This window comes from Bubalus kerabau, chromosome 7, assembly GCF_029407905.1.
Source record: "Bubalus kerabau isolate K-KA32 ecotype Philippines breed swamp buffalo chromosome 7, PCC_UOA_SB_1v2, whole genome shotgun sequence".
Lineage (NCBI taxonomy): Eukaryota > Metazoa > Chordata > Mammalia > Artiodactyla > Bovidae > Bubalus > Bubalus kerabau.
Genome location: NC_073630.1, coordinates 106,258,628 through 106,277,875, shown reverse-complemented (window position 1 = coordinate 106,277,875; position 19,248 = coordinate 106,258,628). Strand labels below are relative to the sequence as shown.

Sequence of the window (19,248 nt, the reverse complement as noted above, 5' to 3'; positions counted from 1 at the left end):
AGATCTTTTGCAAATTTTTCTTCTAAAAAAAAAAAAACAAAACTATAATTCTCACAGATCACGTATGTCTCTTTCAAAGGACTATACAAGGCAGCTAAATTTTATTCACAAAAGCCCCAGGTCGCAGTTCCATTGCTGAAGTAGATAAAACACACAGAGTCCTCCTTTTCTCTGTGTTGCACAACTTCCCACTGGGCATGTCACTGCTTCCCTATCCTACGTACAGAATCACTGTGTGGACTAGATAGCTGGCACCTTATTACACAATAATTAAAGAAAAGTTCATATTATTTTAGAGATAGACCAGTGATCTTCATTGATCGACTGGACGATTTATTCTTTTTTACACAATTTTAATAATACCAAGATTTGACTTTCCTCTAAAGTTACAAGAAAGCAAAAAATATATAATATAATATATAATGGTAATAAATTAAAAAAAAAAAGGCAACCCTGCTCAGGTATCATCCAAAACATGATCACATTCAGAAGAAACACACACACAATTTGGGACACACGTGTATACACACACACACCAACACAAACAGTGTACACTTGATATCTGAGGAGGGGGTGTGCCGTCTTAACAATACATGTCAATGGCCTGAACAAAAGGCGGATCCTGCCTTCTGTCATTAAACAAAAGTTAATTAACAGAAGGTAATACTGCCTGTATTAAGCATCACTTCAACATCTACTTTTGAGCAAAGCAAGTTACCTTGCTTAGGTCAGCCACTGCCTGGTCTGACCAGCACAGGGTGGCCACCCTCAGTGGTCTTACTCCCTTGTCCTTTCAGGCCGACAGAATAATAATATCTTGGCTCCAGGGGGCTCTAAGTTTCCTGCCTGTCCTCTTGGGCAGAGAAATACAGGCAACTTCTCAACCCATCACAGTACCTGTTGCTATCCAGCACACCACGGAACAGAATATAATGTCTTTCCCTGGGACAGTGGGAAATTTACAGCCACCTTAAGAGACGTGGTAGACGGTGCTTGTCAACTCCTCATAAATAAGAACTAATGAACATGGCCAGTGGTCACAATTCATTCTCAGATTTTCGGTGACTGACACAGGGGATTGAAATATAGTTGAAGTTTATATGGTAAAAATACCACTTGTCACGTTTGTTGGAAAATCCCCTATACCACTCTGCCACTCCACCTCCTCCCACCAACAAAATGACAAAAGAAAACTATAGGGGGAAAAAAAATCCACAAATTCTAAGTAGAACCAAAAACAAAAGAGGCAACTCACCAGAGAAAGAGAAAAAGGGACCAAGTACCGCTCTCGCCCTGACACCCGCCCCCACCACAATGAACATATCTATGCTTGTGTTTCTAAAAGGCAGCCAAATATTCCAGCAACATTTAAATACTGCTGATCGGCAGTAAAGTGTGTAATAGATGGAGTGACAACGTTTTTCACAGATTTTGTGTAGTGTCTGGGAAAATAAATCCTTGAGCAAAAAGTAGACTCTGGTGGGAGGTAAGGAATCAGAGCCTAATTTGATTCATTTACATAAAAAATGCACAAATACACCTCCAACTTTATGAGAACAGAAGAGAAAAAGGTGCAAGTGCCACCTGATGTCTCTTAAAGCCATGGCAAAATGAATATAGCATTTTTCCAAAATTCGGTTCGGTCAACAAAGGCACAATAAATATATCCAATTCAGCCAGCCTCTTACTCTCTGTATGCATGTCCACACACACATTTCCTTTCATATATTAGCGATAAAGAGTTCTGTTCATTTTGGAGGGCACAATGGTTTTGTTTTTTTTTTGCTTCTAAAAATTATTGAACAGGGATCACAAAATAGTAAGTTCTTCATCCTACTGACATTAATATTTGAGGTACCAATTAAGGCAAGTTTTTAGCCAGAAGGGTAGTTTCTTAGCTTCTAAACATCCCAAGATTTGGAATTAAAGGACACAGAATGAGGAAGATAAATGTGGTCCAATTTGTCTTGGGGAAATAGCTAAACATTTTGGTCAAAACAGACTGTAAAATAAAGGTCCTTTTGTTAAAGATGCTTTTTCCATTCAGTATTGAGGTTAAATCTCAGCATCAGATAAGTCATCCCTGCAGTAGCTCTACGCCTGATAACATGCCAGGTGGACCCTCCCATCGTTGACCATAGACGGCACATGGCCAGCGTTTTCACATTCTTAACCCAGTGTAATTTGGTAAATTTCAGGGAAATGTCTTTCATTGTTTATCAGGGCCCTCAGTCTGGCTAAAACCTTAAATTCAGTGATTCACATTTTAATTATCTCCAGGAAGGACAGAAACATTGAACGTTTTATAAGTAAAACAGTGTTCTTCCATTTCCTAGTAAAGACTGACAGCCACACACACACACACACACACACACACACAAACACGAAACTGTAGTGCCAAAGGCAAAATTTTTACACTCCATTTTCCACGCAAGATGTTTTGCATTTGCCTCACTGTGAAGTGTGTACTATTATGGTTGTTATGAGAACTTCACATATTCAAAGGCTTAATTTTATAATCTAGTCCCTTCAATTATCTACTGCAGTACAAATTTTGCCTTTGGGAAATTAAGCATGCAATGAAAAAGTGCATATGACTTAAAAATCCTTTAGGTTTCTATATACAACTGTAACAGTGAAAAGACATTATGAACATCAAGGATTTATCAGCCACTACCCTTTTACATACTCTATTTAAAAGTTGCCATTAAGAATTCTTCTGGGTACAATGCATGTTGCAGTTAAGAATCAGAAATACTCCATGATCAAAATAGTACAAACTGATCTCTGCAAGGGACAAATAAAATCTTCATATAAAGTACAAACTGATCTCTGCAAGGGACAAATAAAATCTTCATATAAAGGTCAGGGTGGAAAAGACACACACAGAATAAGGCCGCTGAAAAAGCAATCGCCTCTTTTAGAAATGGCTGGGAAATTGACTTGGAAATGTCTTCAGTTCGGGGGCACTCGGCTCCTGACGAGACACACACTCAGCGTGGTCTGTGTAGATCAAAGCCTGTCTTTAGGAACACACCCTTCTATACTGACACGTGGCTTGTCCTGGGGAGTGATGAGGTGAAGGGGCCGGGAATGACCAAGGGAGTAAGACGGGAAAGAAGGTGTTTAGTAACCACAGAAGCCTGATTCTGGTGTCTCGTCTCCTACTCAGAAGAGATGGACACTCAGTGACGCAAGCACAAGACCTTCCAGGCAATTAGGTCATCTAACAGGCTGCTTTTTAAACGAGTAGTTCAAAAAGGACCACGGTTCTGCCTTACAGCAGCAGTAGATGACGCCGGTCCATCAGGATCGCGCATCAGTTATTACTGCTGCTCTAATTCTCTCACTCTAACCTAAGCTGGCCATAACCGAAGACCAGGCTGGATAATAAACGACATGGAAGGAACAGCTTCACACAAACAATTTATATTGCGAAAAATAAGCATCACTCCCGTCCTCTGTACATCCCTTTTACATAGTTATCAAATGACCAAGAAAGTTCTTACATTCATCGTATGGACTTTAGACCTCTTCATTATAAATAAAGATGGCACGCCTTTCTTCACTAATAAATAAATATGACAATGTCCAACACGCTTGCGAGGAAACAACACGCAGGGGAGTGGAATGGGATGAAGGAAGGAAGAAAAACCAATTGTAGCGGTAACACTCCTCAATTGTAATACATGTGCAAATTCTACTTCTAAAAGGGATAAAAAGAATTAGCTTCTAAAAATACTACATTCATAATAATGCTTCCAATAATAACCCTCAAAGTTTCAATGAAAAAAAAAAATCTGTGCTTATGGATATGTGGGAATTTCTGGGGTTTCTTATTTTTGTTGTTCTTTTTCCCCCCTACTTTCAGGTCATTCAAAATAAACGTGGCTTAATGTATAGAATCTGACAAAAACAACTTACAGGAAGGCCACAGATCCTCTTCAATCTAATCAAATCCAGTTGACAGTGTGCACTCTGGAGTGAAGGCATGCGGTGACTTTATTATTATTATTTTTTTTAAGTCTAATTAACTACCCCAAATCTCCACAGCCTCTCAGGGAGTTAATTTCGCCTAGACAAAGACAATCAAGGGCTCTCAAAGTCTAGTTTTGCTATAAATATAAAGTAATTCGTAGCAGAAAAATATAGCCTTTCTAAGAAGTAGATTTCCTTTTTCTTTGTTCGCTGACAAAACTCTGAGTCGGTTAGACAACGTAAGTTTCCACATAACTAGGCCACAGAGCAGCACCTCAAAATCCAGCTCTACTTCACAAAAATTAAGAAGCATTTCAACCCTCTGATCATGGGTAAGTGCTGGTTCCCTTCTTCCCCAAAGTAGAAAATGCAGAATACAGTCAATGTGACTGCCTTTCGCTGGAGCAGGGGGTGGGAACGGCGGCACCAGGCCCTCCGCAGCACGCGGCACGTGGAGATGCGGGTGGTGATGGAGGCGGAGATGCGGGCAGAGATGCAGATGCTGTAGCTCCCTCAGGGCCGCCTTCCAGCACAGGAGCGGAGAACTCGGAGCCGGGCTGCACCGGCAGTGTCCAGGCAACGGGGGGTGCTTCCTACTTTGTATATTAGGACAATACCTGGTATCATCAGAGCCACTGTTCACTGGCAGAAAGGAGGTATAGCGGAGTCCTCCACAACTCATGTTTTATAGATGACCATTAGAATTTATTAAACAAATACTCCCCCCACAACTTAAAAAAACAAATTACCCACAAAACCCTATACCACAACTCACTCGTTTAAAAAAAAATTTTTTTTTCTTCTGGGAATGAACTAATGTGGCTACTGAGATGATGTGAATTTGATTTCAGAGTTGAAATTGCTTCTCCTCATTTCATTCGCATCCTGCTGGTTAAAAAAATTATGGAAATGTTTCTAGACCAAGAATACGCCCACTCAGGCTACATTGCACTTCCATCCTTTAGTTAGGAAAGGCAAGAGCATCTCTCAGGCCAGCCTCCTTCCTCTCTGCTTCTGCAAAACCATCCTGTCCAACCAACGATTACATAGTCCTCGAGTTTCAGTGAGCAAACGTCCTGGCCGTCTCATGGTGCTTCTCTTGAGTTTGGTGTTCTAAAGAGACAAATGTCTGGACTGTTTTGAGGCTTCCAATGTGCAAAATAGTTCCCAAGGCATCGAATCCACTTGGGCCTCCGTTAAGGTGTCTTGGTTACTTGTTTTAGCCGCTGGAAACCCTGTCTTGTATAATGCACCAGATCCATCAAACTGCTGTTGAGGGCCAGCGTGCACACACTTGTGCTGAGCTGAGCAAAGAATTCTGCAAACAAAGCAAACCCAAAACCACGTAAACACACTTCGCACAGGCAAAAATAAAAACATAAAAAGTCAAAGAAGTCAAGGTTCCAGAAACGTGATCCCCACAGTACTCTGTACTTCCTCTAACACAGCAAAAAAAATTTTAAAATCACAATCTACTGTAATGGTTTGCTAATTCTCCACATCTCTCCAGTAGGAACTACGTTTGTTGCAGCGTTGACTCTATAATGCCTGGCACATCATACTTTTTGGGATCAGTGGATGCGTGAATGAAAACAAACAAAAATACCCAACATGTATATAAAAAAAAATAAAAGCCTCATTAGTTTGCTAAGAAAGAAAATGAAGTTTCAAGAGGCTGTGAGGAAATTCAGTGGCCACAGCCAGCTGGCTGACTGCTTCTCTACAGCCAGGCAAGATAAGTCCAGGCTTTCATCTGGCATTTACAGATATGCTTTTACTTAATGGTCACAGCCACCAAATAGTTCCTCTGATAGGATGATCGATCATCTCCTACACCTTGGATTTCTCCAAGGGCCTTCTTCTCAAACAAGACTCAAGACTGTTCACTAAGCCGTATTCTCCTATACCGCTGCTAACCGTCTTTCCTAACATACACTGGAAACAAACGATAAGCTCAGTATTGCAGGTGATGCCACTTCCCACGTCAAACGCGCTGTTCCTGCCGAGAGCTGATGCCTTTCCTTCTGCACTCGCTCTGCCCTTTTGCTAGCACTTCAGGTCAGGGGGAAATAATGACACCAAATGCTTCCCTCGTAGCTCAGCTGGTAAAGAATCTGCCTGCAGTACAGGAGCCCCTGGGTTCAGTTCCCAAGTCAGGAAGATCCCCTAGAGAAGGAAAGGGCAACCCACTCTAGTATTCGTGCCTGGAAAATCCCATGGACGGAACAGCCAGGCAGAGACCCTAGTCCAAGGGGTTGCAAGGGTCGGACATGATTTAGCAACTAAACCACCACCAGTGATATCAAAACTTCCAAAGGGGCACGGTGCAGAAGCCACTTCTAATTTAATTTTGCCAAGATCAAGTCACAGAAATCCATCTCAAGGAAGAACTGTGACAGAATGGAGAACATGTGAGAAGAGTAAATAGCTACAACTTCCTCTTCTTCAAAACACTGAACAGATGGTGGGACTGTGTTGGGGCAGTCACTGTGGCAAACAGTATGGAGGTTCCTCAAAAAGCTAAAAACAGAATTTCCATATGATCTAGCAACTCCACACCCTTGAGCATATATCCGGACAAAACTCTAACTCAAAAAGATAAATGCACCCAGATGGTCAGTTCATGATGATGCATGACAGAAATCAAACCAATACTGTAAAGAAATCAATCAGTTAAAAATAAATATTTTTCTTAAAAAAAAAAGATATATGCACCTAGACATTCACAAGAGCCAAAATATGGAAAGAAACTAAATGTCCCCCCACAGATGAGTGGATAAAGATGTGGTATATATTTACAGTGGACTACTATGCAGCCATAAAAAAGAATGAAATAATGCCACCCACAGCAACATGGGTGGACCTAGAGATTATCACACTAAGTGAGTAAGTCAGCCAGAGAAAGACAAACACCACATGCCATCACTTGACGTGGAATCTAAAATATGCCAGATGAACTCACCTATGAGACAGAACCAGACTCACAGACACAGAGAGCAGTCTTACGGTCGCCAAGGGGGAGGGGAGGGGAGGGAGGGTGGAGTAGGGGTTTGGAGTCAGCAGACGCAAACCATGCACGCATGCACGGAGACGGAAACGGCAGCCCACTCCAGTGCTCTTGCTGGAGAATCCCAGGGACAGGAGCCTGGTGGACTGCCGTCTATGGGGTCGCACAGAGTCGGACACGACTGAAGTGACTTAGCAGCAGACACAAACCATTACGTATAGCACAGAATGGATACACAACCAGGTCCTACTCTAGAGCACAGGGAAATATATTCAGCAAGCTGTGATAAGCCATAATGGGAAAGAATAAAATAAAGAATATATATATGGGTAACTGGATCACTTTACTCTACAGTAGAAATTAATACTACATTGTAAATCTCCTATAATTTAAAACAACAACAAAAAGGCCAAAACACCGAAGGGAACACGCAATGTTATGTCCCGCCCAATCCCCATGGCCCGGTAACCACCACCACAGAACCACTTACCTTTGTTCTTCCTGGTAAGGACCTCAGCCTGTTCCCACAGGTCAAAGGCGGTAAGGACGTGGGAAGTGATGCTGACGTAGGAGGATGTCATGTTCTGGATGGTGACGGGGGTGCTGATGGTGGCGGGCAGCGCCCCGCTCCCCACGCTGCCAGCGCTTGACTGGGACCCTATGGAGCTGGCCGGAGAAGGGATCGGAGAGAGGGGGGACGGTGTGCCTGTGCTTCTGGGAAGTGGGAGGAAAGAGGACTGGTTAATCACCTGAACTCCTGCTTCTGGAACGGCAATCCCAGTCACCCGGTCTCTGTGTACCTGCCAAGATGCCAGTCACTTCTATGAGGTCAGAGGTGCCCTTCCCCTTCAGGGTGCTGGAAATGTATTTCCTAAAACACAGTGGCATAGGACCCTCCAAATGGAAGAAGGAACCGGGGAAGGTGGCCTTCCCTGGACACAGAACTGGGTGGGCGGATCTGTATTCCGGGTATTCCTGGGCCCTCTGTATCTGCTACGCCCATGGCCTGGACTCTCCTCTCCCCACCCTCTACTGCAGCTTCTCCTAGGAAGACAACACTTTCCCTGAGAAGATGGGCCTCATCTCTGATATATTCCTTCTTTCGTCCACTCGAGAAACATCCCTGAGCTCCTACTCTGCACCTGGCGCTCTCCCAGACCCTGGGGACACGTCGCAGATTCCTTCCTGTCGCCTGGCCTCGTCTCCTTGCATTTGTCACGTCTCCTCCTACTCTTCTATTCCTTCTCCTGACTCAAGCACCGTGAAGACAGGGACCGTGTCTGACTCGTCTCTGCGTGTCCAGCACTTAGCACAGCGCGTGCTCTGGGTAAACAGCTGCGGAGCGTGTGACTGGCTGAACAGGGGACAGTCCCCGAGGAGACTGGGCCCCAGAGACTCACAGCACGCCCTCTGCTCTCCTCGGGACCGTCCACCACACCCGCACGTGCACGCTGACACGATCAAACGAGGCAGCAAGTGCCGTCACTCAGACCTGAGGACTGAGGCACAGGAGCGGCCGTGCCCTGGCGGCGTGGCGACACCCGCCCTCGGGCTCTGTGGGTCCTCAGGGGTCCTAAGTGTCCCCGGCAGAATGCACACTTTGAAGGACTGGAGTAGGAGCCCCCCCAGGGCAGCAGTTCCTGTCTGCTTTGTTTACTGAGGCTTTCCTGCACCTACGACAAGGTCTGGTACAAGGAAGGTGCTCACAGATGCCTGGTGAAGGAGTGATCTAAATCATGTGACTGATACAGAGCAAAAAATAGCATAGAATATCCCTTATGTGTGGAATCTAAAAAAGAAATGATACAAATAAACTTAGGGACAAAACAGAGACTCACAGACTCAGAGAACACAGGTACGGGAGAGTTAGGGAGCTTGGGATGGATGTACACTCTGCTCTACTGGAAACAGACGACCAAGGGCCTGCTGAGCGGCACAGGGAGCTCCGCCCAATGCTGTGCGGCAGCCTGGATGCGAGGGGGTCTGGGGGAGAATGGACACGTGTGTATGTACGGCCGAGTCCCTTTGCTGTCCACCCAAAACTACCATAACACTGTTAATCGGCTGCACTCCAATAGAAAATAAAAACTTCAAAAAACAAAGTGACTGACAACCTATTATTTGAGAAGAATACCTCAGAGGTGGGAGCCATTTTCAGAGGTAAAGAAGTTCGTTCTCAATCAGGACTGTCTTTTTTTAAGAGAAGCCATGTGGGAATCTCCTCTTTTGAACCTGCTGGAAATGGGGCAGGCTTCTAGGTGATGCTCTTAAAATAGCAAAACCCATCAGAACTGGGAGCTTATCAAAGAGGATGACCAAATTAAAAAAAAAAAAAAAAAAAACTAGACAAGAAACTAAAGGGCAGGAAATTCTATATCTTCATCTCAGAAACACCTGCAGAAGGACTCTGCTTTTCGACAGTTCACGGGATAGATGAGCAGTTCACAAAGTGGAGGAAGGAATTTAGCCTGAATTGTTTTCTTTCTTTGTATCTGTTACAGATCCTGAAAAGGTGGCAGGCAACTGGTTCTGCACACTTCTCATTTAGTGAAATGCCCAGACGGCATGCTGTACAGAACAGTGGTCCCCAGCCTTTTCGGCACCAGGGACCAGTTTTGAGGAAGACAATTTTTCCACAGACTTTGGGGGGAGTGCGTGCAGGCGGGATGGTTTCAGGATGCTTCAAGCACATTGTTTATTGTGCATTTTATTTCTATTACATCAGCTCCACCTCAGATCATCAGGCGTTAGATCCTGAAGGTCAGGGACCCCTGAAGGTCAGGTCTACAAGGATAAAGGACTTTGTCTCTGGTTCCACTGGCTTTGCCTGTTGCACCACTGGGCATATCTAAACATCCTCAGAGGTCTGAAATATGGACCTTGTATTCTTTTACAATTATCTCTTTATGTTGCCCAACCAGCAAATATCGTGATTTCTAACGACTCCTCAAAAAGGTAGAGATGTGCTGGTGATTTCAGTTGAAGGAGCAAGACTGCACATGGAGTATATAATTTCTGACATGCTGAAGGCACACAAGAGGCACATAAAGAGGGCATTTAACACTGGGAGTTATTTCAGTCAGGCTGGCCATTACCTTGCGATGCATGGAGAAGGTGCCTGGGCAACCTTGGAAGAAGTCTTGAAGAAGTGTTCGTTAAGCGTGCGGGAATACTTTATTGCCATATCTTTTTTACAACGAAACATTGCCATGTTCAAAATGGACTGGCAACGCATGCTGTGAACATAAACATAAGTGGAAATGAAGCACTGCCTTGGAGACATGCGTATCGCCACTACAGAGAGCGAGCCACCAAACCTTTTCCACCACTGGGTTTTCCTCAATTAACAAGAGGAAGAACATCAAGAACCTCCCTGTACTAGCATCAGAAGTAAACACAGGTGAAACAGCACCGATGTTTGTTGTTGTTCAATCACTAAGCTGCTTATGTCCATCTCTTTGTGACCCCATGAACTGCAGCACGCCAGGCTTCCCTATCCTTCACTATCTCCCAGAGTTTGCTCAAACTCATGTCCATTGAGTTGGTAATGCCATCCAACCACATCCTCCTCTGTTGCCCCCTTCTCCTCTCCTGCCCTCAATCTTTCCCAGCGTCAGGCTTTTCCAATGAATTGGTTCTTTTCCAATGAATGGGCCTCCTTCGGGGCTCAGATGGTAAAGAATCTGCCTGCATTCTAATGGTCAAACAGATACACAAGGATATAATTTAAGTCACAAGACCAAAGAATCTGAGTTGTCAGTAAAATGGCAGTAGGTGACATCTCATAATAATCAATCACCAGTGAGATTAACCCCTTGACACACATCCTCCCACTTTCTAGTACTGACTCCCCTTTCATTAGTATTTTCATTTTAAGAAAACAAGCTATCAAACTCTCTTGGTAACAATGAGAGATGCAAAAGCAAATGTAATACTCTTTAGACAAAGGGAAAAATACACACCATAGAACAGCAAATATCTTCTCCTGTGTTGGCGTTGTGGCATCCGAGAAGGATTTTAATGACAGTATGAACCTATAGGAAAACAGACATGTCCATCAAGTCAAAACAGGCAGTCAGAAAACTCCAGGCACAAAGACACCTTACGATGTCTGTCTTAGTTTCGTATTGATTTTTCCTAAGACGTGGCCACAGGACATCAGCACAGGAGACAAATGAGGCTTCGGCGCGACAAGTCAAGCCATTCTGAAGACGAGGCGAGGACATGCCTGCCCTCTCACCTGCCCACCTGCTTGAAACCAAGCAGACCTGTGCTCTTACCGAGTCCCCTGCTGAAACGCAGGTGATAAAGATGAGAGCTGCAGTGGAAACGAGAGGGCATCTAAGAAAGTCAAGCTGGAAAAAACCAACCCCCTCCCTAAAGGGACTGGCATTTCACCGTTCACTTGGCCGGATCGAGTTATTCTGGTCTAGAACTTCATCTGGAACACAATTTCAGTTTATGACCAAAAACAAAAACCAACCAACTTCCTGCATCAGTGACTTCTTAAAGACTCCCCTTTGTTAAGCTGTCCTCACACCGAAGTTCACATGGATTAAAGCCGTAAAGGAGAGGACAGGAAGTGCTAAGACGAAGACACGAGCGGGCACTCACTTAATGAGGTCCACGGTCTCCGAGTAGATGGAGTACGCCGACTTGGACGCGGGGCTCTCCGACTCCAGGGCGACGCCACACTCAATGAAGGACAAGGCAGCCTCCAGGTATTTAAAGGCCTTCCCTACCTTGTCCGTCTGTGGGCGAAGAGCACAGTCCTTGTCAAGCCTAACACGGACTTTTACTCAGCTTCTCACACATATTCTCTACAGAAACCGGCCCCCACCGTCTGAGCTGAACTACGGCTGGAGAGAAGTCGGGGACAGACTAACTCAACCATGATATCCAAAGCCCGTCCACTCTGACCTACTGAGAACTTTGTTCCAGCAAAAATTCAGTGGGAAAGAGAAGACAATCTCGTAATAAGATTCACTTCTCAAAACCTACTGAAGTCCATACTCAAGCTAAGGCACCAAGTACACGGTCCCCTCGTTACTAATGCACAGTTACCCGCTATATGATTTTCCTGAAAAATGAGTTACGCTATACATCTAGAATAATGCATTCACAGTTTCTTTGTATGTGCTGAACTTTCTCTCTTAACAAGTAAAAAAAATGTTATGGTTTACAAGCATCTCAGTTATCATCTCGAACAATAATCTTCTGATGTATTTTACAGCCCAACAGATCCCCTCTTTGGAAGCCTGGGTTAAGGGCACAAGGCAGTCCTCTGGGTCAACAGGGATAATGTTTCAGAGTCCCTCAATGGGAATGCAGATGTATGAAAGCAACCAGATACTGGTGGTCACTTAAGCCTGAATACACTTTTTGTCACTTAACACTCTTCTCAGTTGGTGGAATTCAGCCAGCTCAAGAGACGGGCGAGAGCCTCCACTTTCCTCTCCACGTGTGTATGCAGCACATGATGTAAGAGCAACTGGTCAACATGACGTGTGCAAGGTGTTTCTGCTAACGCCTCTAATTTGGTATGTTCAAAAGACTGAAAACCGTAAAGACGCAAGTGGAGTGTAAGAAGATGGTGACGAATCAGCAAAGAAACATGGTCTGGCAAAGAAAGATGGCTGCTACCTTTCATTTTAAAAAATAACTTGATTTTAAGACATTTCTTCTAGAGAACCCAGGCTCAGAAAATCAGTGACAGAAAGAATAAAAATCCAATCAGCATGCCCCAAATAATCAATAGTAAAGGGCCTTACTGGTTTGCTTCACTGGTGGGAATTTAACTCTTCCAATTTACTTATCCAATACCACCTCTTTCATGGAATTTTCAAAATTTATATTGGCCTCAGGGTAGAAACAAAAATAACTATACTAAGGCAACTTGCCCATTCCCACTTGTTTGAGAATTCTGTAAGGTTCCTAACGATAATATTCCTCTGATAACTCTGTGGGGCTCCTGGGACAGTGTTAAAGGTGATATGTGCTGTGCTCACGTGCTCAGTCGTGTCAGACTCTTTACAACCCCATGGACTGTAGCCCGCCAGGCTCGTCCATCCCCGGGATTTTCCAGGCAAGAATACTGGAGTGGGCTGCAGAGTTCTAACTTCCTTACCCAACAATAAGTAAAAGAAGAACAGAGATGAAATACACTCCTCTCTACTCAGTCATGCACTTAACTATTTGGTGTGAATGATGGACATGTTTAAGACATTGTGTGATTAAAGGAAAACATAACAGAGAGGCTGGTCATTCAGGTTTCCATCCAAACCAGCATATTTTGAGAGTAGAATGAGTTAATATTGTTTATTAAAACGGATGCAATAGCCATAGGTAGAGAGAAAGAAGATGTGCATATGTACAGATGAAATGCGACACACAAAAAAGTTCGCTGGAGTAGTAACCTTGTTTGAATAATGAGGGACTCGAGTGCTGAAAGTGCCCAATGTCAAGATAAGCTGTCGATGAGTGGCAGACAGACTCCCTAATATTTACTCTATTTCAAAAACCCAAAGATTCATACAGTTCTCACAACAGCCTCGGAGAAGGAAAAGGAAGAGGCTGGGGACACGGTGTTGTCTGGTGCGGCTTGAGGCATCTCAATCTGGCTCAGGTCATCCCGGTACAGTCACTTCGCAGATAGCGCCTAACTTTGCCTGTGACCCTCTTATAGCAGCCAGCGTGGGAAGGACTCTACCCTGATGAACAGGGACCTGATAAAAGGGACTTGGCCCAGCCCTCCCAAGCCTGAGAACAGATGCCAGTCCACAGACGGGGGGTGCAGAACACCAAGCGGGCTGGGTGTGGATTCTGAGGCCACCACGGATGGATCCCATTCAATCCCCGTGGACTGCCGGAGTTCGTGGCTATGTCTGCATGTGGCAGAATCAAAGCAAAGGACGCTGTTGTGGTACAAAGTTCAACATACGGTCTCTGCAGGGGTTTGGGTGTGGGGAATACACCAAGTAAATAAAACCCCAGAGTCTTAGATGTTTAACTATGACAAAGGGCAAGCCTTATCTGACTATACTGCAGCGGAAAATTAAAAGCATATTTAATTATGTATGCAACTAACAAAAACTGCCCCCTTCCAGAAGGGCCAACAGCCACCAGGGAGAGAGAGTTCCCTGCTTGTTTACCAACAGAGCCATCGGCAGCCTCACTGTAAAATCTCCTCTGATGAGATTGGTCCACTGTTCACTGTTAATCTCTCTGGGGCTTTAAAATGATTTTGGAATGCAAACAGGCTACCTTACTTTTTGAAATGTTTTGGGGTGAACACAAACTGACCAGCTTGCAAAAAGCAAGAGTTGTGTTTCACATCCAAAGAACGGATTTAGTGGGACAAGGAAGCACTTGTGTGTATTACATAAAACACTGTCAGGCAGATCAACTTTCACTCATGTAGACGTGAAACACGCACTGGTACTATCTGCCCACGATCAAACCGAACCAATGAAGCCACACTCGTGTTACTCCTCGAGTTCCCCTCACCCCTCCTGATTCTGACCCTGCTGATGCTCTTATGCCCCACGCTGCCCTGCCTTCCCCCACCAGCCCCCTCCACGGTTAGTGGTGTGGAATACAGCAGAATGAGACGGCAAGTATTTTATCAGAAAACATTCCACCCAAGGGAGAAAAAGCCAAGACGGACCACTAATTCTGCTTTGTCCTTCAACCTTTTGGCTTCCTTCAGGTGAAAATCGGCTTGTTGTCTGAAAGAGAAGAAAAAGACCAGGACTGGGTCACAGGAAGCTACAGGTACTGGACTAGAAGCGGGAAAGGACGGGGGGTCGGGCGGTGTGAGGGGGAGGCAGGAGGGGGAGGAGGGGCCGAGACGGAGGGAGCTGCACCCAAGGTCTTACTTGTCAAACTTCACGTGAGGCTTCCCTGGTTTGGAGTTACCATTTGGCAAAGAAGGCACTGGAAAACGGTTTGCAGTATCTCCAGAAGATCCCTTGAAAAAAATCATCACATCGATCACCCTTCTCACATTTGAGATCACTGACGCAAACCTACTCGGTTGGTGCAAACGTAATTGCGGCTTCGAATTGTGAATTTTAAATCATTATAACTAGGCTCAAACACATCTTTATTAATCAAAACAGGAACTACTACAATCAACACATTTTTGCCCATGAGAAATAAGTGTATTTATTCCCATAGTGTAAAAATCCATGCTGTGGGATTCGATGAATTCTTGGAAAGCATTTTCTGACTCCTGCTGGTTGTGGAAGCATTTTCCCTGCAAAAAGTTGTTGACATGCTTGAAGAAATGGTAGTCAACTGGCAAAAAGGTCAGGTGAATATGGCAGATGAGGCAAAACTTTGTAGCTCAATTCGTTCAACTTGCGAAGTGTTGGTTGTGCGATGTACGGCTGGGTGTTGCTGTGGAGAACCGGGCCCCTTCTGTTGACCAATGACGGCTGCAGGCATTGAAGTTTTTGGTGCATCTCATCGATTCGCTGAGCATACTTCTCAGATGTAACGGTTTCGCTGGGATTCAGAAAGCTGCAGTGGACCAGACGGGCAGGAGACCACCAAAGTGACTGTGACTTTTTCCTGGTGCAAGTTTGGCTTTGGGAAGTACATCAGAGCTTCTTCTTGGTCCAACCACTGACATCGCCAGTTGTCACGTACAAGCCACTTTTTGTCGTACGCCACAATCTTATCAAGAAACGGTTCACTTTTGTTTTACAGAATAAGATGACACTCAATGATTTTTTTGATTTCCGATCAACTCATGCGGCACCCACTTACCAAGCTTTTCCACCTTTCCAGTTTGCTTCAAATGCCAAATGACTATAGAATAGTCGACGCTGAGTTCTTCAGCAACTTCTCGAGTAGTTGTACGTGGACCAGCTTCCGTGACAGCTCTCAATCGGTTGTTGTCAACTTCGATGGCTGGCCATCGTGCTCCTTATCTTCAAGGTTCTCGTCTCCTCTGCAAAACTTCTGGGACCACCATTGCACTGTACCTTCATTAGCAGTTCCTGGGTCAAATGAGTTGTTGATGTTGCAAGTTGTCTCCACTACTTTACCACTCATTTTGAACTCAAATAAGAAATCACTCAAATTTGCTTTTTGTCTAACATCATTTCCATAGTCTAAAACAATATAAACAGCAAGTAATAAGCCATTAGCAAAAAACACAAAGTGAGAAATATGCATTAAAATAATGTGTAACAGAATCACATTTAAGAATATATTTTAATACCAAATGGCAAATTTCAACAATGCAAAACCACAGTTACTTTTGCACCAACCTAATACTATTTCTCTAAATTAGCCCAAAAGGAGCTCGAGAGAGAACTCAAACACTGCACACTTTGGCTTAGTCAAGCATTTTCTCAGCTAGATTCAACTGAAACTGTAGATTTTTATTGTATCAGGGACACAGAAAAGCCACAAGACAAGAATGTTCAAGAGAACAGATTATCCACAAACCAAATTTAACACTTACTCTTAGGCAACACACACACACACACACACACACACACACACACACACACACACACTCTCTCTCTCTATTACCCATTCCAGATTAACAGGAAGAAAGGAATTTGTATTTGAGAAAGGAAATTTTTCCCATTATCACTAATAATGGAAGTATTTGAGATCAAACATCCAAGCCAAGAACTAACCAGAGTAACCATGTTTTACTGCAAAACTCTAGATAGAAAATTAACCCAAGCATGTATTCTGTATTTTCACGTCTGAACCATCTTAAGAATAAACTTCCAACTCAATGTTCATGTAACAGGAACTGTTTCTTACTCTCCCTCTGGAAAGTGGAGATTTAAGCACAAATTATTCATTCTGGCTTTTAAAAGTGATGAAATAGCTCTGAAATACCATCAGTCAGGACTTAATTGAGCATTTAAAGATACACCGACGTATCCCCTTTTTGACATGACCGTGTCCCTCCTTACTTTGTGCTCTGTGGAGCTTCCAGAGACCTTCCCCTCTGCTTTTCTGTGTTTGGAGGCAGAAGGGTCTCTGTGGCTGCCCTTGGCACTACCGGCACTTTTTGGGGGGTCCTGGCAGCCGGGGTCTTCCTGCCGTGGCCTCTTCTGTGCAGGCTTGGCTGGCTTCTGGGAGGATGAGGATGACACGAGTGAAGGGGGAAGCATTTCCTTCTTTGAGGGCTCAGAGGAAGGCCTGGACATCCTGGAATGTAACACGAGGCAAAACTAAGTTAAGGCAGAACATGAACCACACAGCTTCGTTGTTTGGCTTAAAAGGACAAAGTAGCTGTTGACACAAAAGATTAAGATATCACAGAGCATGAAATCCATTTTTGTGCAAAGGCCAAATTTCAGAGCCTTTTTTTTTTTTTAAAACCTTTGAAAAATCAAGTCCTACCTATGAGTAGTAAATGAGGTTGATAAATGTGGTTGTGTAACTTGTCACGAAGCTTGCAGAGTCTGCCAGTGGTCTTAACCTTTTACCCAAACAGCTCTGTCTGCAGCAGCTGCCGCACAACCTGTACCTCCTCTCTGCCCCCTTCACATCGGACCCCCTCCCCTTTCTCTCTCAAATCTCTGTTGGTTTACATGGTGACACGACTCACTCACTTTTGCCAAGGCTTTTCGTGCTTTTGATAAATCTAAGTTTGCTGCCAAACCAACTGTTCACTCCTCTAAGGTCCTCACGGAGGAAAACAAAACAAATTTAGCGTGTCGTCAAAAGGAACCCCAAAGAGTTGACTCTTCTCTCTCATTCTATTGCAGAAGGAAAACGTCTGCCAGGGCACGTGATCCAGGAAGCTTTGATCGCCTTTGCAGACTGTTCCTAGCCTCCATACTCACTTTGATTTGGAAGATTCCTTGTGGGAAGAGGAAGACGACGGCTGTGACTTGACTTCCTTCTCCAGCCTGACTTTCTTGCTATCGTGGTCTTTTTCTGCTTCACCCTATTATTGTATAACATTAAACTGTTACGAACACAACTGTACAGACAAAATAGAGGAAAAAAATATATAGCAAAGGCAATGAGAACAACGAGACTTGTGGGAACATCTAAACGCACATGGCAACCTTTAAGCATCTACACTGCGTTCTGGCAGAGGGAGGCGGCAGGCCCTATAGATCTGATGTGATTTATACTGAGACAGACCTGTGCATCAGGAAGGACTGTTCCTCAAACCCAGGAAAGAAGGATACCCAAAAAGGAAAGAACCAGGTTTTTCTCTTCCCAGGAAGCACAACAGTTGTGTTATTCCATGACAACATGTACATCCAGTTCACAGAAGGTCCTTCCCACAGGCCTAAGCTCACGCTATGGCCTGTGGGGAGGAGTCACTAGCTTCTAACAAGGACAACCAAGTGATCAGTGGGGGTCCTTCAATCAGCTCAGGTGCATCAGAACTAAACTCCTCCGACAGCTCACCAGGAAAGAAATCTGGGACACCATCAGCCAATCTAGGCCAATCCCTAAAAAACCGAAATCCTCTCTTAGAGTCTTAACTGGGAAAAACATTTTTCACGTGATCCAACTGTGGGAGGCCCTGGTTTTCACCACAGTCTCTCTCTTGTTCTCTGAATGTCTCCAAGAAAAATGAATAAATTAAGATGTGTGGGCTCAAACTCTGCTAATAAGCAGCCTGGCCTTGCTCAAAAGTAGGGAAAAGGCAGAGACATACCGTACCCTACCCGCTCCGACCCCCACATTCTCCAAGCACAGGTGCTTAGGAGTGTGTCTCAATCCAGCCCTTCACAAACTCTGCCAAAAACATTTATCTCTTGTTTCAAAAGATAAGGTGGCTTATAAGGATATTTGGTTTTCATCTCTTGGTGTGCGCACAGAAGAGGGGAAAATATGGGTGGAGAAAGAAACTCTGAGCCAAGGCTGGTACCCCTGGAGACAATCCCGTACTGTCTCACACTCTGTCCCAGAGCCAGACAGGCAAGTCCAGAGTGACAAGTGAAGTCAAGGACTTTGTGGAAAAACGGAGAATGTAATCATTTTTCCACTGATGAAATGCTGAAGTGCCAATATTTTAGATACACTGGATTAAACTATTTAAATTGCTTTCACTGTTTTTTTTTCCTTTTAATATTTTTTAACGTGGCTACTGCAGAATGTAAAATTATGAAAATGTAAAATTAGGTCACATGATATTGCTACTGTTCTTTACACTTTTCTAGAGGTGACGTGCAAAATGGACCTTGAACTTCCAATGAGCTGAGGCAAATGAAGAACTATTCGATGTACAGGTTAGGTAAAAGAAAAACAAATCAGTTGCTCGT

At 44.2% G+C, this 19,248-nt stretch overlaps 1 protein-coding gene across 16 annotated transcripts in view; it reads right to left on the bottom strand.

Annotated features, from left to right (window-relative positions):
• Window positions 1-23: 23 nt before the first annotated feature.
• AFF1 (ALF transcription elongation factor 1) overlaps window positions 24-19,248 on the bottom strand; it is a 196,929-nt gene continuing 177,704 nt past the window's right edge. For 15 of the 16 annotated variants that reach the window (XM_055589058.1, XM_055589045.1, XM_055589048.1 and 12 more), the window contains 9 exons: window positions 17,809-17,912; window positions 16,930-17,167; window positions 14,863-14,954; window positions 14,652-14,712; window positions 11,600-11,736; window positions 10,948-11,019; window positions 10,081-10,221; window positions 7,476-7,699; window positions 24-5,296 (listed from right to left, as the gene is read on the bottom strand). In XM_055589058.1, the coding sequence (XP_055445033.1) occupies window positions 5,175-5,296; window positions 7,476-7,699; window positions 10,081-10,221; window positions 10,948-11,019; window positions 11,600-11,736; window positions 14,652-14,712; window positions 14,863-14,954; window positions 16,930-17,167; window positions 17,809-17,912 (1,191 nt within the window). In that variant the 3' untranslated portion in view covers window positions 24-5,174. The remainder of the gene's footprint in view (window positions 5,297-7,475; window positions 7,700-10,080; window positions 10,222-10,947; window positions 11,020-11,599; window positions 11,737-14,651; window positions 14,713-14,862; window positions 14,955-16,929; window positions 17,168-17,808; window positions 17,913-19,248) is intronic. The other variant, XM_055589043.1, reaches the window with a different exon arrangement.